The sequence below is a fragment of the Miscanthus floridulus genome, chromosome 4, assembly GCF_019320115.1.
Source record: "Miscanthus floridulus cultivar M001 chromosome 4, ASM1932011v1, whole genome shotgun sequence".
In the NCBI taxonomy this organism is placed as follows: domain Eukaryota; kingdom Viridiplantae; phylum Streptophyta; class Magnoliopsida; order Poales; family Poaceae; genus Miscanthus; species Miscanthus floridulus.
In genome coordinates, this window is record NC_089583.1 from 75,985,922 (window position 1) to 76,010,483 (window position 24,562).

Below are 24,562 nucleotides of genomic sequence, written 5' to 3' on the forward strand. Positions count from 1 at the left end.
AAAATATGCTTTGACGCCTTCGCGTACCTGTACAAGGAAAAAAACACGCATGGTTCTTCCCCTTTCTATGCGTGAGATATTGCGGTAAATACGATGACTCGAGAGTTGAGTCTCCAGAGTACCTTTCCCATGTACTAGCACGGGTATTATTAGACTGTGATACTGTATTGTTTTTACACAGATTCAGGTAAAGAAATCTTTTGCTGCGTGCCCGTGACGACGAGCCAGCCGAGTACAAATATCAAGGCTTATAGGAGTCTATAGGCGGGTATCTGTCTTTGAACAGCGGCGTGCCCTCCTTTGGCTTGGACCAAGGGTACTTCATGGTCGGATCCCTCGGGAACTTCCTGAAGTTGACGAATGGCGCCCACAACATCAACCTGCAAACACACAGGTATGATACTTGCAAAATGAAACTGAAATCAATTTTTTGTTTTCCCTTTTGAGGAAATACCAAACCAAATTCAGTTAGTAGTATGTAGGTCATGAATTATAATAATGCCACACCAAATTCAGTTTAGTAGTATACAGCTCATGAATTATAACGAGATAATTATCTATTTGGTACAAAAACAAATCATTCTTTTGTATAAGGCACTGAAAATTTTGAACTTCCTTATCTAGTACCAACTTAAAATTTCCTTATGTAAATGGTACTGCCGTCCATTCCAGCCATCCATCTGTTAGTTGACTCCTCGACCATGTCAGTTTTTTTAGAAGTACCAAAATGCCCCTCTTTGTTATTTGGTCGCAGGCAGCTGTTCTGCTGCCCTCCCCGGCCGGGGGAGGCTCGGCGTGCTCGGATTTGGACCCCGGCCGCGGCCGTGATAGGAACAGGCTCGCCGCCCCGGTCACCTCGGACACGAACGCGACCGCATTGCCGGAGTCGTCCGCAAACTACCCGTTACGGAGGCGCCACCGTCCGAGTGCGGTCTCCCACGCGCCGCGGTCTCTTCGCTCGCTGCTGTCGTCCGTGTGCTTCGGGAGCACGTGCGCGCTGGGCGAGAGCTCTGGCCACCGGACTGCACTCAACGTCCCCACCCGTCTAGGCGTACAGCGCTATCCAAGGCAACGTCCAGGTGCTGCGTATAAGCTCAGGCTGTTTCGGTAACAACCTAGAATTAAGCTTTGTTTCTATCTTTTGCAGGCATGTAATTCTAGGATTAGTTGCCTTCTTTATCCCCTCATTGGGTTACTTGTACTCAGCAAGGTGGCTGCCGTGGTGGACGTCGAGAGCGAGGCCATTTTTGTCAGGCCATGCGCAGCAACAACCTGTCGCAGAGTGCCAACTAGCTGCACGCGACAGTGCTAGGTGCCAACGGCGAGCTGGTGTTGACGGCATCGATGATGCTGGCATGGGCGCCGTGAAGGTGGACGCGCGCGCCATTTTGATCTCTAGGTTCGTGAGCCTTTTGGCGAGCGCGTGCAGCATGGACATCACCGAGTTCATCGGTGTGCCGGGGCAGGGCGGCCTCGCTTGCCGGTGCTGTAATTTATTGATTATTATTTGCACTCTTCAATTATCAAAATACCATGTTTTTATTTACAAGTGTATTTATGATATTTATGCTTTCCTTATTAAAAAAACATGTCTATTTATACGGAAGAGTGATTTGTTTCAATGCTAAATAAATAATTCTCTCAGTTATAATAGGTTGCACGAAGATGACATGAATTTTGAGCTTAATTAGCTGGCCAGGCAAGCAAAATAACCCAATTTTTTTTTTACAATTTGACCCTTTTTAAGAAAATTTACGTTTGGCCCCCTAGGAGACGTAAACTCATCTGTGGACCCTAGGGGTCGGCGTCTGGACTTATGGCGCCGAGGTAACATGTCTCGGCGCCACAGATCTTGGCTCCGAGATGCCTGGCCGTACACAGCAGGGCATCCTAGGTGGAATTGACGTGGCCGGTACCTCGGCACCAGAATACATGACTCCGAGCTCGGTGCCATAGATCTTGGCGCCGACCTCGGAGCCGTCAGATGATGTGCTGGGACGGAGGTGATGAGACGTGCGAGCGGTAGCAGGCCCACACACCACACACCGCTCTCCTCTCCTCCCCTCTGACACAGACGACAGGTGCCTGCCAGTCCGCCACCATGTGTGCGCTCGGTGTATGCTGCTTTTGCCCCTGCAGGTGGAGAGCTGTAGCATCAAATCATATAGTCCCTACTCGTACCAAATTATCTCGCGCTTTAGGTTTTTGTGCCACAAATTTAACAAAATACGTGCAATATTTGTATCTCCAAATAAATTTATTCAAAAACTAGATTCAAATATTTTTTTTCAACGATACCAATTATGTACCATAAATATATGGAAGCGCTGAAGATGAGCAAGGAGGCACTATGCAAAGGAATGAAAATATGGATATGGAAAAGAAAATACATATAGATCAATAATTCGGTAGATTTATTATAACAGAAAAAGGTATTTTTTTATTGATCAGTGTCCTTTAATATTCTAGCCCATGAGAGAGATTGATGGATTACTATGCTTAATTACGTGGGTTATCACAGGTTGCCCACAAAATTATCACATATCAGATTTCCATAGCCACACACTCAGCATCTATCGAACCAGGTCACACTAGATTTCCATATCAGTGTTAAGACCAAGTCACACTAGATTTCCATAGCCACACACTCAGCATCTAACGAACCAAATTAAAGAGAACATATAACTACAAATTATCACATATCAGATTTTATTCTATGGAATGCAAATTGAAAGAAATCTAGATAGAAAACAAATAAAACATACAAATTTAACGTATTAGTTCTATGAATGGCAAATTGGAAGAAATTCAAAAATATCAAATAAAACATACAAATTAAAAAAATTATAGAAAAAACCAGATTAGTTCTATAACAAGCAAATTGGAACAAATTCAAAAATATAAAAAATTTACACCAGTTAAATACAGAGCTTACACCTAAACTGAAGTAGTAAAATATGGTTCAATGAAATGTAACATTCTCTTACTAAAGAAATAAATATACATATACGTACATGAGTAGGGGCTAGATGCGGAATGAATATCCATGAACAGGTACTCCCTCCGTCTCAAAATATCTATCGTTTTTGCTTTTTGAGAAATAATTTTGACAAAATATATATTAAAAAATATTAATATTTATGGTACATAATTGGTATAGTTGGAAAAATCTTTTAATCTAGTTTTTAATAAATTTATTTGGAGATACAAATATTGCATGTATTTTGTTAAATTTGTGGCACGAAAACCTAAAGCACGAGATAATTTGGGACAAGTAGGGGCTAGATGATTTGATGCTACAACTCTCCATCTGTAGGGGCAAAAGCAGCATGCATCGAGCTCGCGCATGGTGGCAGACTAGCAGGCACCTGTCGTCTGTGTCAGAGGGGAGGAAAGGAGAGCGGTGTGTGGTGCGTGGGCTAGCTACCGCTTGCACGTCTCATCACCTCCGTCCCAGCACATCATCTGACGGCTCCGGGGTCAGCGCCAAGATCTGTGGCGCCGAGCTCGGAGCCATGTATTCTGGCGTCGAGGTACCGGCCACTTCAACGCCACCTAGGATGCCCTGCTCTACAAGGCTAGGCACCTCGGAGCCAAGATCTGTGGCGCCGAGACGTGTTACATCGGCGCCATAAGTCCTGGCACCGACATGCAGGATCCAAAGATGAGTTTACGTCTTTCAGAGAGCTAAACGTAAATTTTCTTAAAAAATGGCCGACCTGTAAAAAAAATTAGGACAAAATAACTTCACTCTGCTAGAGTGCTAGACCAATGAAAACTGAGCCAGGTTGGGAGGAAGCTTGGACAAAATAACTTCACTTGGGGCGCGTTTAGTTTCAGCCGGATTCGGCATTCGCACAATATTTGATGTGACGGCAAATACTGTAGCAATTTCGTTTATATTTGTGGATTATTATCCAAACATTGACTAATTAGGCTTAAAAGATTCGTCTCGCAAAGTTCAACCAAACTGTACAATTAGTTTTTGATTTCATCTACATTTAGTACTCCATACATGTACTGCAAGTTTGATGTGACGGGAAATCTTCTTTTTATATAGTGTCAAAGTTGAGAGTTTGGGGAACTAAACAAGGGCTTGGATTCCGATCCTCTACACTCTACAGAACTCCTACTACTAGAGTAGTAGTAGCTAATAATGCCATTCCGTAGCAACCCAAAATCAACAGTTTCAGAGGCCTGTGGCTCGATCCGGCGGGGTGTCTGTTCTATCAACACCGTCTGAGAAGGCGCTCAGTGGCTATATGACTCCACGTGGATTTGATGTTTTGAAACTCAACCGTGGGTGCCAGGTTTGCTGGATTTGGGCCTTAAAACCCACGGAGGGATCTCGGCGCGGCAGGTGGCGTCATCGGAGAGCTTGTGTCGAGACGAAGCGACTTCATAAAGGGTACATGTCCATCCGATGCTTGGAAACCAAATGGACCATTTTACCCCCAGTGGCTAAGTAATTCAGCCTAAACCTAGGGATACTCTTGGAATTATGTAACAACCCTATAAAGAAGGGTTGTGGCTGCCCCGGTGGCTGCCCAAGACGTTTATGTTTCATAGGCTAGCCACGTGCATCTTGTTTAGAGGAGATTAGAAGTAGATAGGGTGAGCACCTCTTGCTCTAGTTTTCTATGTCTACAGGGAGGATGAAAGGAGAAGGCTGACTTAATCTTGTAAAGAAGATTTCATGGCTATATAATCAAGTTGTTAGCAAAAATCCTGAGTTTCCTCTTGTTGGAAAACACAGTGCCTCTGAAGCGTAGATCAGGGGTAAGCATCTTACTTAGATGGGGAAACTGTTGATGTACCTCACCCTAGGTCATCATTCGGTCCATGGCGCCGCAGCGGCTTGGACGACAGTGTCGTGGCAGCTCGGCGCAGTGGAGTCCAGCGTAGTGGTGGCGAGGCCTAGTGGCGATGCAGAGGCGACGGTGAGGTTGGTGGCGGCGAAGTCAGTAGGTCTTCCCGTCGCTGGCAGCACTCTCTTTAGATTGGGTTAGGTTTAGCTGTTGGTGGGTCACGGCGGCTCCGTTCAACCTCGTAGTTAGAGCCCTGATCCCCACCTCTCTTTATAGTGCTGTGCGACAGGGGCCCACCAACCATATTAGGGTTGAGCGCCCCCGATCAGGGCGCAGATCCAAGGGCCCAATAGACCGTTGGGCCTAATGGTGGAGATGAACTAACATTCTCCCCCTTGATCTCACTACCATCTTTCAATTTCATATCATTTACTTTTGTTCATTCCATTACAGATTAGCGCATAGAGTATGTTTCATCGTCACGGTCAATTGCCGATAGATTTAACAGCTACAACACACCACTCTGTTCTGAAATAGATACTTAACTTTGGGCCTTCTTTTGTCCAGGAATTATAGGCTTTCCCTTAAACCCATGCTAGCTACATGTTCTCTGAACACGTTGGGTGATAAGCCTTTTGTAAACATATCTACGAGCATCTTTTTGGTACTTATATACTCAAGACTTATGACATGATCCCAGACTTTATCTTTCACAACATAATACTTTATGTCAATGTGTTTGGCAGCACCACTTGACTTATTATTGTGAGCATACTGTACTGCGGATTATTATCGCACTATAACTTAAGTGGTCTATAGATGTTGTCAACCACCTTCAAACTGGGTATGAACTTCTTTAGCTAGTTCACCTGCCCCGTTGCCTCATAACACTCTACAAACTCGACATACATTGTGGACGATGTAGTAATGGTTTGCTTTGAGCTTTTCCATGAAATAGCTCCCCCTGCGAGAGTGAATACATATCTAGACGTGGATTTTCTATCATCTCCTGCATAATCAGAATCTGAATATCCCACTATATGGAGTGAATAAGATCTTCTATACGTCATCATGAGGCTTTTCGTTCCTTGCAAATAATGCAAGACTTTCTTTACTAATTTTCAGTGTTCTGTTCCAGGATTGCTCTAGAATCTGCCAACTTACCCGGTAATAAAGGCCAAGTCAGGGCGCGTACATACTTGAGCATATTGCAAGCTTCCGACAGCTGAAGCATATGGGACCGTTTTCATTTGATCGATCTCATATTGATTCCTGGGGCATTGAAAATCCCCATATCTGTCGCCCTTGACTATACGAGCAGGTGAGGGACTACATTTGTGCATACTGAATTTCTTTAAGATCTCTTCTATGTATGCCTTTTATGACAGTTCTAATACCCCTTTACTTCTATCTCGGTGAATCTCGATTCCTAGAATGAACGAAGCTTCACCAAGATCTTTCATATTAAATTTTGAGGACAAAAACTTCTTTGTCTCTAGTAGTAGACTGACATCACTACTAGCAAGTAAGATATCGTCCACATACAGGACAAGGAAGATAAACTTCCCATTCTTAAACTTTGCATAGACACAATTGTCGTCAACATTCTCTTTAAAACCCAAAATTCCTTATTGTCTGATCAAATTTCAAGTACCATTGTCTTAAAGCTTGTTTTAATTCATAAATGGATTTCTTTAGGTGGCATCCCAATCGTTCTTTTTCTTCCATGACAAAACCTTTTGGTTGTGCCATGTAAACATTTCCCTCCAAGTCCCCGTTGAGAAATGTCGTCTTTACATCCATCTGATGTAATTCTAAATTATAATGTGCCACTAATGCCATTATGATTCTAAAGGAATCCTTACATGAGACTGGAGAAAAGATCTCATTGTAATCAATCCCTTCTCTTTGCGTAATGTCTTTTGCCACAAGTCACGCTTTATGTCTCTCTATATTCCCTTGAGAGTCAAGTTTTGTTTTGTAGACCTATTTACAGCCTACTGTTTTGACTCCTTTAGGAATTATTTCTAAGTCCCAAACTTTATTGGCATTCATAGATTTTATTTCATCTTCTATGGCCTCAAGCCACTTTGATGAATGATCACTTCTCATGGCTTCTTCAAATGAGGTGGGATCATCCTTCATTTGAAATTCCTCAGTGTTGTGTACTTCATAGTCAGCAGGAATAGCTGATTTACTAACTCTTTAAGACCTGCTAGGGGCCTCCACACTTGGCACATCTTCTGTTTGAGGCTGTTGTTGCTCCCCCTCATGTGTGGCAATAGGTTCTACAGGATCCTGAAGAATAGGTTCCTCATCATCATTCTTTGTTGCCACAGGCGGAATAACGATAGGTGCTGGCACCATAATATCTTGCACTGTCGGTGCAGCGACAGCAGGTAGTGAGAAAAATGACTCATGAATCATCGAAGTGGGCGCATACACCTGCTTCTCTTCAAGGTCAATTTCTCGAGCTACCATGCTCCCCCTCATCATTTTATCTACTAGGAAGACAGCGTGTCTTGTTTCCACAAACTTTGTATGTCTGTCTAGACAGTAGAAACAAAAACCTTTTGACTTTTCTATGTAGCCAATGAAATGGTAACTTACTATTTTAGGATCTAGTTTCCCAATGTTTGGGTTAAATACTTTAGCCTCAGCAGGACTCCCCCACACACGTAAGTGGTTTAGTGAGGGTACTATTCCTGTCCACAACTCATACGGTGTTTTGGGCACCGACTTACTTGGTACTCTATTGAGAATATGAATGGCGGTTTTTAACGCCTCCATCCGCTGGCTCAACGGTGAGGTGGAGTAACTTATCATACTGCGTACCATGTCCATCAGGGTACGATTGTGTCTTTCAACTACTCCATTCTATTGAGGTTTACCCGGTATAGAATACTGGGCTACTATGCCATTCACCTGTAAGAACCTTGCAATAGGTCTAGGAACTTAGCCATATGGGGTATGTTGACCGTAGTACTCCCCCCCACGGGGTTGGGTTCATAAACTCGGGGTCCCTCGAGGACCGGCTTCCACGCCCGGGCTCGGCCTAAGAAAACAACATATATTTCATGGGCCGGCCCAAAAAGCTAAAAACATAGTGGGCCGGAAGGGTAGTCTGGTCGTTGACCGGAAGGTCTACCCTTAAGAACAGGCATCCGCTCATCAACTTCTTTGGCCCACCTCTCTGACCGGAGCACTCGCTTCGGGCACCAGCCGTCTCCAAGCAGTCTCTCCAATCGGAAGGCTTGGCTCAAAACGCTGCTTCCTACTCCGACCCCATGACTCTGACCCCGCAGCCAGTGGCTTGTGGGAAGCCTACTCACTGCTCTTCTTCGACCGACGCACCAAGAGCCGACTGGAGCCATTCGACCGGGGGCTCCCCGTTCGGAAGGAACTAGAAGACGTATGGAGAAAGGCAAGGCATGGCACACAAGTCAAAACCACTGTACCAGGGACCATACCCTACATGAAATAGTGCTCTGCAGCCACCCTGACACAAAGTATTGTAGGGGCCGCTAGAAACTCCCATATGGTAAGCCCCCCGTGTGTCTTTGGACATCGGTCGTAGTATGGTCTCTAGGATTTGCCATACCGGGTGAACATAGCGTGGCTCCTCACATGCCACTAGGCATCAAGAAGTATTTGTAGGTACCGGCGTCCATCCTTCCTGAAGAAGATAGCTTGACCCCCCATGCACATCTGACATCCTACAACGACATCGACAGTATTGGGGGGCGTCAACCATTATCCAGTTTTTATCACCGTAGGCAGCAAGGCTTAGAAATATCTGTACTCTCTCCCTCTTACCTATAAAGCCATCCCCTTCATCTATAAAAGGGGATACGCTCCCTCCAATGAGGGGAGATCAACTTCATGAAGCTCAAACTTACTAGATCGACATCAACACCTTACAACCGCAGGACCACCAAGTTCTGACCGCAACCCTTCTGGTCAGAGCCAACCGAACCTATTGTATACCCCCTCCTTTCTCCTTCTCGTTTGTAACCCCACTACAGACTTTGAGCACCTGGGCTCAGGAATAAAGTCACTGACCGACCCCGACTGGACGTAGGGCACATTGTCTGAACCAATATAAATCCTATGTTATTGAGTGCTAGGTCACCTCCGATCACAACGTACAGCAAAACTACAAATATTTACTAGTTGGCCACTTTCTCCACCGACAGTTGGCGCTATCCGTGGGGAAGACGCTGTACGTTCAACACGTTTTGGTCATCGGATGGCCTATTTTTCTGCCACCCCCGCCATGGCGGGCTCGGGCAATACAATTCATTTTGGCTCGCTAGAGTTCCCCGCACTCTTGCCCGTCGGGATGCAGGTTCCACCCATCTTTGAGCCAGCCCAGGCCTTCTGCTTTGGGAGCCTGGACTTCGTCGCCGACCGGCTCGGCGTACTCCACCTCCGCGAGGAGGCTCGCGACCCGGCACCCGTTGGAGGGACGTCCTCCATCGACTCTGGGACGCGCGACTTCAATGGCGCGGCATCTGCTCTTCATTCCCAGCAAACTCTTTGCCCAAACCCCACTATGAGTAATATACATGCTGTTATTTACTTAGTACGCTCTATCTTCTGCCAAATACCCGGTGGGTTACCGTTGTCCCCGTCGTAGCCGCCATATTGCTGGTTCCCCTATGGCCTCACGTCTTCCGTGGACGCATACGCCCAGGGACTCCAAAAGGTGCTGGTGCCGCACCCTCTCACGTTTGAGTTTGTGGGGATGGCGAGCTATGCTCCCACCTATTTCCTCAACATCATGGATGACGACGTCAGGAGTGACGGCTCTAGCATCGGCGACGTGGTGCCTAGCCACCGTCGGTCCTGGGAATACACTATGGCAGACACCCCAAAACAGCCGCTAGGGGTAACGGAGTCCTTCTAGACACATGCCCTGCCAGGCCCTCATGCGGAGACCCCCGAGCTCACATGTGAGCACGGGGAGGATCTACGATGATAGTGGCCGCATCAGCCACCAACTGCACCAACGCGCTCGATGCACCACACCGCGCCCCGTGCGCATAGGCCGGCGAGCGGCACTTGGGGTCGCGCCCGTTAGCCCCAGCGCAATGCCCCGGTTTGGGGGACCGACCCCCCACAGTTCGCTCGGGCCAGTCAGAACATTGCCACCGCGGGGTAATGCTCCTGCGCAGCCTGTCTGAGCCAAACGACCCTCATGAATAGGCGATCCACTGGAACCTCTGGGTACTGGTGGAGACCACCGCCATTCAACAAGCGGAGTGCTTCGTATCACGACGCCGACATCCTACAATGACATCAACAGTATTGGGGGCATCAACCATTATCCAATTTTTATCACCGTAGGCAGCAAGGCTTAGAAATATTCGTACTCTCTCCCTCTCACCTATAAAGCCATCCCCTTCATCTATAAAAGGGGATGCGCTCCCTCCAATGAGGGGAGATCAACTTCATAAAGCTCAGACTCACTAGATCGACATCAACACCTTACAACCACAGGACCACCAAGTTCCGACCACAACCCTTCCGGTCGGAGCCAACCGAACCTCTTGTATACCCCCCTTTCTCCTTCTCATTTGTAACCCCACTACAGACTTCGAGCACCTAGGCTCAGGAATAAAGTCACCGACCGACCCCAACTGGACATAGGGCACGTTGCCTGAACCAGTATAAATCCTGTGTCATTGAGTGCTAGGCCACCTCCGATCACAACGTACAACAAAACTATAAATATTTACTAGTTGGTCACTTTCTGCACCGACAAATAGGTTCCTCATCGTCATTCATTGTTGCCACAGGTGGAATAACAACAGGTGCTGGCACCACAATATCTTGCACTATCGGTGCAGCGACAGCAGGTAGTGAGAAAAATGACTCATGAATCATCAGAGTGGGCGCATACACCCGCTTCTCTTCAAGGTCAATATCTTGAGCTACCATGCTCCCCCTCATCATTTTATCTTCTAGGAAGACAACATGTCTTGTTTCCACAAACTTTGTATGTCTATCTAGATAGTAGAAACGAAAACCTTTTGACTTTTCTGGGTAGCCAATGAAATGGTAACTTGCTGTTTTGGGATCTAGTTTCCCAATGTTTGGGTTAAATACTTTAGCCTCAGCAGGACTCCCCCACACATGTAAGTGGTTTAGTGAGAGTACTATTCCTATCCACAACTCATACGATGTTTTGGGCACCGACTTACTTGGTACTCTATTGAGAATATGAATGGCGGTTTTTAACGTCTCCATCCACTAGCTCAACGGTGAGGTGGAGTAACTTATCATACTACGCACCATGTCCATCAGGGTACGATTGCGTCTTTCAACTACTCCATTCTACTGAGGTTCGCCCGGTATAGAATACTGGGCTACTATGCCATTCACCTATAAGAACCTTATAATAGGTCTAGGAACTTGGCCATATGGGGTATGCTGACCGTAGTACTCCCCCCACGGTCGGACCTAACTATCTTAATCTTTAAATTGTGTTGGTTTTCAACTTCTGCTTTAAATATCTTAAATTTATCTAATGCTTTTGTTCTTTCTTTGATTGGATAAATGTAGCTATAATGGGGGTAATCTTCTGTGAATGTTATGAACGAATCATAACCATCCACACTCTTTATAAGAAACGGACCACAGATGTCTGTGTGAATAATCTATAAAATTCCTGCGCTTCATTTGGCATCTTTCTTAATTTTCTTTATATACTTTTCGTTTATGCATTCTCTGCATTGTTCTAAATCTGAGAACTCTAATGGAGGAAGAATATCATTCTTAACTAGTCTTTCTATTCTCCCCCTCGAAATATGGCCTAAACGATAGTGCCATAATTTTGACGGTGCATCGTGAGCTCTCTTATGCCACCATTTTCAGAGTAACTCTTTGTCACCAGCTGCTTTATCAGCTGGGTAGCATATGTCTTTGAAGAGCCAGTGAACTAACTCTTTATTATATCAAGGTACTCGGTGACCGTGTCACACTCTGGGATTGAGCTCACAATTGCAGGCTCAATCGTGTTCTTTATCACAGCCAAATATTTCTTGTTGGCAGTGACCCACTTCCTATGCTTAAGGTCATAGAACATCTTTTGGGATTCAAAATCCCTCTCTTTAGTTGCCCAAGCGGCATCAACCTCGTTTGTCTCCCTCACCGGTGCCACAGGTTTAGTGGGACACGGTGAGGTGACTACCCAGTCCACCTCAGCCAAGATGAAGGCCAGGTCAATCTTTTTCTTCCACTCCATGTAGTTATCACCTTTGAGAGTGGGGATCTCTTTGATACAAAAAATCAAGTTGTATCCGCTTGGCAACACAATTCATATAGAGTGAGAACATAAATAACAACAAAAATTGCATACCTTGATTCCAACATTAGTCAAAATTAAAACATACAACTGTTTTTATACACTAATTCTACATCACCATTGGGTAGAAATAGAATTAATGCATAAAATCATTAAAATTATGATGTTGTTATTAACAACGTTGGTCAGAAAATGACAACATCATAATCATGACAAAATCTCTTTTTTTCTCCAATTAAATATCATGTTGGTTCAAAATAACTGGAGAATAAACAATTTCTTTAGCAGCGGAAACATGAAAAAAATTCATTATCTATTTTTTAGAAACATTAAACTTTTCTCAAATATTCTCTAAAAAATTATCCCGTTGGTTCAAATTTTAACAGAGATATTAAACTAGACAAAATTCATCGAAATCTGCTTCTGAAAATTAAATAAACTCGGGACTTTATTTACTGTTCATTATGGCCCAGCCTGCAGCTACAATACCGGCCCAGCAGCAACAGTGCACGGCCCGGTTGCGCAGCGTGGCCCAGTGTGAAAACTCTGGCCCAGCAGCCACGCGCGCCGCGCGGTCCCCGCGCCCAGGCCACAACCTAGGCCTGGGCCGGGTATTCGGCCCACACGTGTGTGCCCCACACCGCTCCGCCTGAGCCGTAAGCCGGCCCTGTCATCATCGCCCGTCCGTTCTGATCGGATGGTCAAGCGTGCCGATAGGGTGAACAAAAACTCCACCCCCGCCCGGCCTGCCTCCCCAAACCCTAGAACCTCATTTTTCACGCTCTGCCTTTCTCTCTCAGCCGCGCGGCGCATCGAGTGAGCGAAGCGGTGGAGCGGGTAGCCATGGCGCCATCGCTGGCCCCCTCGCGGCGTGCGCACTCCGCAGCGGGTGAGCGCCCCGTCGTCAAGCGGCCTGGCCATGGCGCCCCCTTGGCCGAGCCCGGGCGAAATAGCTCCCCTGGCTCAGCCTTCTTCTCCCGTGCCGACGAAGGGTCAGCCCGGCGCACGGCGAGGTAGGACCCTTTCCTCTTCTTCCCCATCCCCTTCTTCATTTGGATTTGGATTCTACTTCTCTTATCCGAACCGGTGTTGGGGATTATGGTTTAGATCTAGGGTTAGGGTTCAGAATCCGACCCACTGTTCTTCTTCCCCAGAGGGTCTTCATGGGTTTAGGGTTCGGCTTTGATTCTCTTCTAGGCCAAATCCCTCTCTTTTGTTCTTTCCTTCACACAGTTAGGGTTAGGTTTAGGGATTACTGTTCTTCTTCACCAACGGGTTAGGGTTCCGTTGAACTCTCTGTATCTCAATTTCTTTCCCGATTAGGTTACGGTTTGACTCACTGGAGTCACTATTCATCTTCCCCAGCGAGTGCTTCGTGGGTTAGGGTTCGGCTTGGAGTGCCGAGACCCCTTTCTCTTATCTTCTCAGATCTGAACAAGCTCTGTTCTTTTCTTGCTGCACGCCGGCGAAGACGGTGGTGCGGCACCTTTCCCCGCGCGGTGGCGGTGGTGACCGGTAGTCAGTGACGCTCGCCACCCTCCCGGTCTCTTTTCTATTTTCTTTTACTCGGTTAGGGTTAGGGTTTTGATCCGAAATGGATCGAACCCTTGTTCTTTCTTTGATTTTTTTCAATTCTCTACCCCATACTAGATCTTCACACTATTAACCTATCTCTAGTACCATTGTTGTATAACACAGTGCCTCTGAAGCGTAGATCAGGGGTAAGCATCTTACTTAGATGGGAAAACTATTGATGTACCTCGCCCTAGGTCATCATTCGGTCCATGGCGCCGCAGCGGCTTAGATGCTGGTGTCGTGGCAGCTCGGCGCAGTGGAGTCCAGCATAGTGGTGGCGAGGCCCAGTGGCGATGCAGAGGCGACGATGAGGTTGGTAGCGGTGAAGTCAGTAGGTCTTCCCGTCGCTGGCAGTACTCTCTTTAGAACGGGTTTGGTTTAGCTGTTGGTGGGTCACGGCAGCTTCGGTCAACCTCGTAGTTAGAGCCCTAATCCCCACCTCTCTTTATAGTGTTGTACGACAGGGGCCCACCAACCATATTAGGATTGGGCGCCCCCCGATCAGGGCATAGATCTAAGGGCCCAATAGGCCGTTGGGCCTATTGGTGGAGATCAACTAACACCTCTCCCCCTCCTATTTTCTTCTTATTGATGATTTTCCTGGTTATTTTTGGGAGATTTTCGTGCTGCTTATTTGGCCGATCTTTTGGCATGTTTTTCTAAGTCTTTGGGGCCATTGGAACATATCGAAATCATATCTTGACGCCCAGCTTCACAGCTCTTGGTTCCAAGTCCCGAAAACTCCAATTCTCTCTGTTTTTTGGTGAAATTCTTAAGGATCTTCAAGCTGAGGTTTTTGGGCTGATCTCATGTGCTTTCTTGGTGCTATGAGGTCTTGGGAACATGCCTATGCTTTGCCTCAAATATATTTCCCATGAGCACCCCATCTCTTCCATTTCAAGAAAATCACGAAAACCCCGATTTGAGAGTTTATTTTTCAATCTGCTATCTAAGCTTTCATCTTTTGGAGGCGAAACTTTTTTTGGACACCTTCAAAACATCCTAAGGAAGGTGTGTGTACAAAATTTTAGATCATTTAGACGTCGTTTGATCAAGTTTTGCCTTTTTTTCCTTCTTGGTTTAGCCTGCTGAAAGCAATCAGCGCGGAACTTCCATGTTTGAACGCAAAACTTCCGCGTTCAAGTGCAGAACTCCCGCGATATGCAGGCTGAAAATCGACTTCCGCTTGAGCGTTTGGGCTTCATGGCACTTTTACAAGTCCTATAGCCTTCTTATGACTATCGGGATTTGATTTTGCTAGAAGAAAGGAAATTTTGAGAAGTTTGGGACATATGCCAAGTTCTTTCGAAGAATTTTTATTGGCTTCCATTCCGTTCACTCTGCTCTGGTCGTCATTTCCGGTCCTTCAATTATAATATGTTGCAGGAAGATGCCATGAATGTAGCTTAATTAGCAGGCCAGGCAAGCAAAATAACTTCACTCAGCTAGACCAATGAAAACTGAGGCAGCTTAGGATGAAGCCTGGCCTTGTCTTGTGCGGCTATCCAACAGATCACTTGGATTCAGAGCATCTACAATCTACAGGACTAGTAGCACTAGAATAGCTAATGCCATTCTGCAGTAATCCAAAATCAACACTTTTTAGATGCCTGTGGCTGGATCCAGGGTGTTTGCTTTCTACTGATCCTGACATTGGCCATATCCTGTAACATTGGAACATGTTCCTATGTTTTATATACTACTAGTAGTATTTGAAACTGTAAAAGTGTCACGCTAGATGGATTGTTCCCAGGTACGGATCCTAAACGGATTACGTTTACGACGCCGCAGCAAGTACACTCACCCTGGGAAGAAGAGGTAGGTGAACATGAACTGCAGGTACGTCTCCACGAATTCGCGCTTGTACCACCTCAGCCTCATCCAGTTCATGAGCAGCGGCTGCGCGCGCACACACAGAGAGAGACATGCACACTTGTTACTCACTCAGGGGCATGCAGTCCAAATGAAGTCGCTTTGAGAGGAAACCAAGAGCTGAGTAGCTGACGCACAGGGGCGACGAATAAGTAGAAGACGGCGAACGCCGCGATCGGCGGCAGGATCCCTAGGAGGTCGAGGTCCTCCTCCCCGGTCACCGTCGCCAGCGCCGCCGGCGCCTCAACCTAAATGCAGGCATACAGCATTTGCGATGTCACGTTCGATATGCTCGTGGTACCCAATCAAGCTGCAGGGTCGTGTGGAATTGAGCGAGAGACTCGTTGTACGTACAGCTGCCCAGACAGCGCCGCACTGCAACACCGCCGCCAGCCTCTGCAGCTGCGACGAGCTCTGCTGCACCGACATCGTCGGCGCCGCTGACTGCGCGTTCGTCGTCCCAGAAGCAAACAGGAAACAAAACCAAGAGCATGGACGATCAGACACCGCGGACGGCAGGAATTGCAGTAGGCGAGATCGGTGGGGGTGAGAGGTAGCAACCAAACCAGGATTGCTAGCTATGGATGGACCTTGTCATGGAGGAGGCAGAGGAGCCTGAACTTGGCGCTGGAGCTGGCCGACTGCTGCGGCTGTAGTGGCGAGGCCGCGAAGGTCGCTTGCCGCTTGGGTAGCTTCTGCGGGCAGGGAGGCGGGGAGGAGGAGGCCGGGGAGAGGAGGCGCCATGAGGCGGCGGCGGTGTCCATCGGTGCGGTGGCCACGCGGAGGCGAAGGCTTTTCCTTCGGGACGGTTTGCACGGCAGCCGTGGCAGGCGCGCCTTATCTGGAATTCTGGATAGACGACGGTTTGGGGTTATGTGGCACTCAAGAATTTGGCCTACCTCGACCGTTGGATAGGGATCCAATGGATGGAACCAGTTGACTTTACTGCGTCATACGTCTGTTTCGTCAGTCTTTAGTAGGCGGGCTGTCCATTCCATTCAGCATAGTATGGTTTTCCCACACCTGATGATTTACCTCCCGTGCAAAAAATAAAAAAAGAGAGAAAACTAAGAAGAAAAAAAACACCCTTTCATCATGCTACGAGTAGTAAACGAGACGCTGTATGACTACGACGACGTACGGAGTATTCCCTGACCAAGGTTCAGAAACTACTCGGTCCGTCCAAAAATAAATGCATGTCTTGTATTCCGAGAAGTTATTTTTAAAAGTTTGATTAAATATATTAAAAAATATACTAAAATTTATCTTGTGTAATAAATGTCATTAGATTGAGTATGAAATGTACTTTTTGTTGACACCAAAATTTGGTTCAATAAGAAAAGACCCCGAGGTCTAAGTTCATCAAAGGAAGGCCGAGATATTCAGCAAGGATCAGCTAAACCAGGTCGTCATCAAATGTAACACATCTGGTGTTATGAGCTCGCTAAGCACCGAGATTTGGGCCTAAGAAAAATTACCGAAACAAGTTCCTCGGTTTTTAAGATTTAAACTCTCACGAAATGATGAACAACTCTTTTGTGATTTATCTTCTAGTTGAGAGGAATCAAATAAAAACCTAAGTAATTCATTTAGTGCATAAAACTGTTAGTGAAAATCCTAATAAGAAAAATATGATACGTAGCTTTAATTGTTGGGCATGAAAAACTATTTTTATAAACAAAAATTAAATATCACTTGTATGTAGCCCTTAAATAAAGTTTAGAGTGTAAGTGAAGTAGGTGGAAATGTAGCATTCATTTTGGGAGAATAAATACTATTAGTTAGTATTTTGAGAGTCCAGAAATCAAACTTGGAATTAAGGAGGGTCATTTTCGTTGTTAACTAATACTTGAGTTTATGTTAAAAGTATCATTCTTTGGCGAATTATATTGAACAAACGGGTTAAATAATTCTTAGATGTTTTGTTTCTATCAGTTAGCATGAAGTATGAGCTAGGTCATGACGTGTTGTCCAGTTGAAATTGATGAGGCTTAGACTGTTTAAAAATTCTACCAAAAGTGTTGGGGGAAGGTTAGTTCTAATCGAACATCGAATTCGTTAAGTCTGAAATGATAATGGACAATGCTATGTTGTTATTTAAATTTTAACAAAAATGCTTAAGCGATGGCTTCATATTTTGACATCCATGGTCGCACCAAGGTGAGTGCAAGGGCTTGGTATAAGTAGTTGTGGTGTTGGGTGGTGCGTTGCTCGCGCAAAAATTCTCCGGACTACATTGGAACGTGCTGCGAACTATGGTTCGGTGCCCGGTTCACGAACCGCCGTTCCGCGTGACGAACTCATATTGGCACCTCCCTATCTCACTCTCTAGTCGCTCTCTGGACGTGAGGTTTGTTTCGGCAGGTAGGTGTTAGTACCGACTTTAGGTTAGTGGAACTGGTTGAACCCGAGTTGAGTTGATCAGCAGCTTTTGTATCATTTTAAAAACCGTGCACATCACTACTCGTTGTGGCGCAACCTGTGCCCGCGGTCACCGTGTGCACTGCCGTTCCGGCCCTTTCTTGGGCATGAAGCCGTGGTTGGCCTTGCGGGCTACTAGCCGCGCGTCAGGATGGGGTGGGCTCAGCCGCCACCGTGGGCCGACTGCGCTGCTAGGCTGCTGTGGCGTGGCTATCGAGTGGCGCTGCTGGCCAAGCGACGCACGGGCCAAGTCGTGGCCGCTCAGCCGTTGGACCGACGTGGCGCCCGTCTCACCGCTTGAACCACCTACCAAGCCAAGCTCGATGCCGTCGCGTAGCTTGCTGCATCACGACGTCGCGCTGCTGTGTGCGCATGGCCGCACGTGGGCACGCCTTAATGGCTCTGTCCGGGCATTGGCAGCCGCGCCGCTTCCCAAATTATAATGCGCGGACTGTGGCATCCCAGCTCAATTTAGCGCCATTGTAGCAAGGACTCATAACCAGCTAGCCATTCCGACCGCGCCAGTTACCTTAGATGCCCTCCATTGCGTAAATTCGAGGTTCTGCTCGCCGCGGGCCATGTCACCGCTGTGACCGGGAACGGGGAAGAAAGGTAGGATTGCAGCGGTAATAGTTCAATTGCTCGTGGCTCTGAGCTGATCTCGACTCCCTACAGCTGATGCTCGCACGGTTTGGGCCAGGGTGCTCACCATTGGTGCGGTGACGCGATGGTGCCACGCCTAGAGCGCTGCCTACCTCGCTGCGCGCACATGGCCAGGCCACCTCGGCACCCCTCCGCCTCAACCGCCACCGAGGCATGAATTTTGGTGAGCCGCTGATGCCTCTCCGCCATCTCTACTCTTTCGGGAGTATGTAGGCTTGTAGGAACGTCCGTGCCGCCGTCGTGGAGTACTGCTTACCGTTGCAGCTCGCGTTAGTGTATCCCAGAGCCCTAACCGCCACCTATCGCTGCGGATGAAGTCGTAGATGGTGATCGGCCCGCTATGGTGGTCGCAATAGATCTAGTGTGGTAGAACCGCCTAATCTAATGTCTCCTAGGAGTGCTCGTCTTTTATTAGACACTAAGCACTCAAGGGAGAACACCAAATTACACGGTCCCATCGAGCACACCCCAAGGGAGAATCAGAAAATCCATATTTTTACATCAGGATCACAAATGAGAGAATAAAGCTTACAACATTCTTAAATCATTCTTACATCACTTTTAATACAACATCATAGTATACTATTTACTGTGGATAATAGCAGAATATTATCATGTTATCAGAGTTAGGAACAATTTAATTTGATAGCGGAATATAAACATGTGATCAGAATTATAGCGGAAATAAATAGCTATTAATGGCATGTTGAAGCATTGGTAAATGACTAGGACAACATATTATAAAACTTTTATTTATAAAAATATTTAGTAAGAGTTATAAATAAAAAATTATGATCGCAGCGTAAAGGAATCCTCTCTAAGCCCACCAGGAGGAATCCATACACAAGGGTCAGCTCTAGCATCCACCTATCACCTGCAACAGGGGAAATAAAACCCTGAGTACTCAATTGTACTCAGCAAGACTTACTCGACAGGAGGAAAGAAAATACTCCAAGGATATGCAAGGCTATCTAGCTTATGAGTTTATTGCATATGCAGGAGCATTACTAAAAGTGGGTCCTTATATTCGATTTTTATTAGCAGTGCATTAGTTCATCAACTAACCATTCTATGTAAGCACCTGTGCTACTTTTAAGCAGGTGGTAAGCAATTAGATTTCCTTTTACCATATTTCATATTCTAGTTCTTACTACGGTGCTAGACCGTAGACAAGTCGTACCGGAATACCAGTGATTCGCGAATCAATGTCCCCAGCTAGGTACCCCAAAAACACATGCCCTGTTTGTACCCTAGGCACAAGCAGGACCAACCCGCTACCCTCCTATCGTGGGGTCCAGGTCCCCATCCAAACTGGGACTCTAAGCCCCGCCCCTGAGTCCTAGACTCAGTGTAGTGCAAGGACCTCCTACCCAAAAACCACCCTGACAGTCGGTCCGAAAAGAGCCAGAACCCATGACAAGAGACTAACAAGTCTTCCAAGCGCCCATACCCAAGTATGTGCTCGGGATAATAAGTCTGTGACTTGCCTAGAGTCTTATACAATAGCCGGTCTTTAACCGACACAGACAGGGAACACAGTGTAACCAAGCTATGTCCTGTTGGCCGTAGGACACAACCTCTTACACCCACCAATACCCTGTCCGGTCACCATTTTTCCTTTGCACCGTTTATATTTTTCCAAGTGATAATAATACAGTAATATATTTCCTATCTCTCGCGAGTGGCAGGCAATCACTCGACTTCTATCAGAGTCCTATAGCATAGCAATCTACATGATCCTATCATACTAGTGGGACTCATAGGATATATATATATATATATATATATATATATATATATATATATATATATATATATATATATATATATATATATATATATGCAAGTGAGTTTCATTCAACTCCTTAAAACTTAATGCACAAATATAATTTAAAGTGCAGAAAAGTAGGGGTTATGCACCGGGGTTTGCCTGAATAAAATATAACCAAAAGTTAGTATTTGCATCTTTAGATCATCCACCATCATCTGAATAGAAAGCCCATTGCATCACCTCCTAGAGAGAACACCATTACACCATCTTCAGATTTCCACTCATCCTTCACTTGATCTGTTGATCCGTCATCGTACCTATATGATATGCAATGCGATGCAATACAAAGACGTAGTTAATCGACTGTAATTGTGACTCGTAAAAATATGATTTATGCCTCTTAAGTTAACGAGCTAGTTCTAACGACGACCATACTTAGGCTATATATCCATGTTATTGCCCAACAATTATTTTAGTTATATAAACCCAAGTGGTTTTTTTATTTTATTCTATCGATTTAATCTCTATTCGAAATAGGGCATCATTATCGATCTAGCAAACTAATTATTCTGGAGCTATAAAAATTACAGTGAGCAGCTAATAATATTAGTAATTTACTGTAAAATTTTCAGAGTCAACACTATCACCGATTTATCACAGAAATTCCTACAAGTTTATATTTTAACAATATTAAGCATTTTAAAATAATTAGAGCAACCCTAAAAATAGTACCAACTAGATGAACAAATTACGCTTGGATTATGATTTTAGGAGCCTAACAAAATTGGTTTCATAATTTGTGGACTCCTAAATGATTTTATAATTTTATTTCCTAAACTAAATTATCAATCGCTTTAGAAGGCTAAAGGGCCAGCGGCCACCACAACGGTCTAGCGGCCCACTGCGAACCACGCGGGGGCGCGACCACGCTTAGCGTAGGCGGCCCAGCAGCCACGATAACAGCGTGGGTGGCCTAGGTGCACAAGCAGCGGCCCAAGCACGTAGTAACCGGTAGGATGGCCCAACGCGCTGGCGAGGCGCACGCGCGCGACCACAGGCCATGGCCCACAACACAGCGAGCGTGGCCTAGCGCGGTGTAGGCGGTGGCCTAGCAAAACAGCCCACGCACGCCCTTCCCAATCTGGCCTAGCGATTTTGCAAAAATGCCCCTATGCTTCTATCTATTTGGTATGCTACTGTTCCTATGAGTCACTGACTTTGCATAGAGAACCCTGAAACATTCTCTAATTCAATTTCTCACATTGTCCCCTCCTCAGAAGCAGAGCACGCAGGGGAACCGTAGCGTCCTAGTCCGCCGCTACCCCGTGGCTGATTCTCTGCCACTACCATGCCATGCTCCGTATCGAGTGTGTGAAATTGAGTGACAACCCTAGGTAGACTAATTATGTTTATATGAGATACACATGTGATTAGTCCATAAGTACATGTGTGTGAGCAACATATGCCGTGAAGGTGAAAATGGTTTGGAGATGTTGCAAAGCTCACACATGTGATGATGAAGGAGCTTATTGCACATGAGACATGACATTGAGTCATGTGATCAAGGTGGAGAAGATCAAGACAAGACTTGGCTTGATGGATCGATTGCAAGCGTGAAGGGCAAGTCGGAGGCTTTGGAGCGATGGACCACGTGGTGAAGCTTAAGCAAGACTTGACGCTGATGGATGAAGGCAACAGTGAAAAGCAAGTGAAGTCAAGATTGATGAACCAATATGATCACGTGATGATATGAAGTGGATCATATCATTGTCGATCATGTTGGTGCATATGTTGCATCGACATTGGAGGAGATAGAATGGAATGCGCAAGGTAAAGGTATAACCTAGGGCATTTCATTTCACCGGTCATAGGTGTATAGAGAAGTTGATGACCGGGTTTAGGATAGATGACCGTACTATCAAGAGGGGCAAACTTGTTTGCATATTGGTCATCTAGTGCCACTCGAGTGATCCAACTTTGCATCATCGCTAGGATCAAGTGGCGTGGCAAGTTGAGTGACTAATCCTTTGGAAAATGTTTGTGAAAAGCTAACACACATACACATGGTGGTGCACACTTGATGGTGTTGGCACATTTGCAAAGGAGAAGAAGTTAGAGTTGTCGTGAATCAACTTAGAGAAGAGAAAAAGGTTTTTCGATGTACTCTAAACTATAGGATGGTCCTTGGATTGGAATACTATTTTGATCCATTGTGATTTGGATTAAATATGCATGTGGTATGTGTAGCCCTCTGAGTAAGCTTTCCAAAATGTCCAAGATCATCAAAATCAGAGTTCGGAGCTAAGAGTTATAGCTGTTTTAGCACTGAAAGGTCTATGACCGGACGCTAGCGCGAAAAACAACCAGACGCTCAAGGTCTACGTCCGGTCAACACCCGCGAGTCTGGTCATAACCTCCGATCTGTATTTTTAGCATGTCCAAAAGTGATCAGATGCTAGGAGAGTCCGATCAGTGATGACCGGACACGTCCGATCACTGAAAAACGTGTCTGGAACCTCTCTATAAGTGACCAGACGCTGGGGTCTAGCGTCTGGTCGTTATGACCTGGGCGTCCGGTCATTTCACGTTTTGCCCAGTGAAGGGGTAACTTCTATTTTAGCGCTTGGGGCTATAAAAGGAGTGTGTGGCCGACCTTGGGCTGCTTGCTGAGCACCCTCATGCCTATGTGGCTTGTGTAGGAGTGCTTGGATGCCCTCTAACTCACTTGTGCTTGCAAGAGTGCGAATCGATTGCGAGTGCACTTGTGCTTGCAAGAGTGCGAATCAATTGAGAGTGAGTGTGATTCTAGTGCGTTGTATTGTGAGATTACATTGAGTGGCACTAGGTGATCGAGTTGCAAGCTGGTGGTGCTTGTTACTCTTGGAGGTTACCACCTCGTAGATGGCTTGGTGGTGGTCTCCGTCGAAGCCCGCAAGAAGCTTGTGCGGTGCTCCGGAGAAGAGCTTTGTGAGGGGATTGTGCTTGCCCCGTGGGAGCCATGAAGAGCAACTCTAGTTGAGCGTGTCATTGAGCTACCCTCACTTTCGGGGTAGGTTCTTGCGGTGCCTGACGTGCGGGCTTGGCGGGTGATGCTAATTAGCCACCGAACCACCAAGTGAGCGGTCGACACAACAGGGACATAGCGTGTTGGCAAGCACATGAACCTTGGGAGAAAATCACCATGTCAACCTTGTTCTTCCTATTAGTTTGTAATCCCCTTACACAAGCTTATGATTACTTTTATATACATTGTGCTTGTGTAGTTGCTCTTGTGATTAGTTAGCTTATGTAGCTCACTAGTTACCTTCTTGCTTGTGTAGCATAGAAGTAGCTCCCTTGCATGGCTAATTTGGTTTGTGTAACCTTGTTAGTCACTTTGCTTAGGTTGTGTAGCTAAGTATTTGCGCTCTCTAATTTGGCATTGGTTGCCTTGTTATTGAGCATTGCTAGTGAGCTTAGTTGGCTTTGTACTTTTGCTTACTAGCATGTGTAGGAGCTCCCTCATTGCTTGAAATACTAGTGGCATAGGTTTGTGCGACCTTGCTTCTAGAATTAGTTAGGTGAGCTTTAGTTAGCCCAGCACCTTTGTTGCTTAATTAGGATCTTTGCAAGGTGCTAGAGATCATAGATAGAGGGGTGTAGTCTTGGCTAGACCGATAGTTTTAATTCCACACTTGTTTCGGTTAGTCGATGAGATTAAGTTTTAGTAACGACTATTCACCCCCCTCTAGTCGCCATCTCGACCCTTCAAGTGGTATTAGAGCTAGGTCTCTTATTTGTGGTCTACACTGACCCAAGAGATGGCATCTAGTAGGCTAGATGTTGAGTGTGACTCACACATTTTTGATGGCACAAACTTTGCACAATGGAAAAATCACATGCTTGATCATTTTCGTACAAAGGGACCTAAGTTTTGGTGGATTGTCACTAGTGGTCTCACTCATGTATTGGACCATAGAAATCTCACCAATGCTCAAAGAGTTCTCTATAATCTTGATGCACATGCTTGTTGTTTTCTAATGGATGCATTGAGTTTTGATTTGATGAAACAAGTAAACTACACGGGACCCGCTCGTGAGATATGGGAGTCCATCAAGCGCACCTTCGGTGATTCCTCCACATGTGATGATGGCAAGTTCAAGA

The 24,562-nt window shown here is 46.0% G+C and overlaps 1 protein-coding gene across 3 annotated transcripts; it reads right to left on the minus strand.

Annotated features, from left to right (window-relative positions):
• Positions 1–105: 105 nt before the first annotated feature.
• LOC136551756 (NAD(P)H-quinone oxidoreductase subunit L, chloroplastic-like) lies at positions 106–16,389 on the minus strand. 3 transcript variants are annotated; one of them, XM_066543295.1, is made up of 5 exons: positions 16,155–16,382; positions 15,919–16,008; positions 15,702–15,812; positions 15,497–15,591; positions 106–380 (listed from the first exon to the last, which is right to left on the minus strand). In XM_066543295.1, exons 1-5 carry the CDS (start codon positions 16,326–16,328, stop codon positions 242–244), a joined length of 609 nt encoding a protein of 202 aa, XP_066399392.1. In that variant the 5' UTR covers positions 16,329–16,382; the 3' UTR covers positions 106–241. The 3 variants fall into 3 exon arrangements, with proteins under 3 accessions (XP_066399392.1, XP_066399393.1, XP_066399391.1); XM_066543294.1 differs by lacking the exon at positions 106–380 and adding an exon at positions 1,740–2,133 and having other exon boundaries at positions 16,155–16,389; XM_066543296.1 differs by lacking the exon at positions 15,497–15,591 and having other exon boundaries at positions 15,637–15,812; positions 16,155–16,388.
• Between the last annotated feature and the right edge of the window lie 8,173 nt (positions 16,390–24,562).

Coding starts and splice junctions, on each gene's coding strand:
- LOC136551756 (XM_066543294.1), bottom strand. CDS start 16,328: ATGGACACCGCCGCCGCCTCATGGCGCCTCCTCTCCCCGGCCTCCTCC. Junction 15,813..15,918: donor GCGGCGCTGTCTGGGCAGCT/GTACGTACAACG, acceptor GCCTGCATTTAG/GTTGAGGCGCCGGCGGCGCT. Junction 2,134..15,496: donor ACCTACCTCTTCTTCCCAGG/GTGAGTGTACTT, acceptor CTCCACCTGCAG/GGGCAAAAGCAGCATACACC.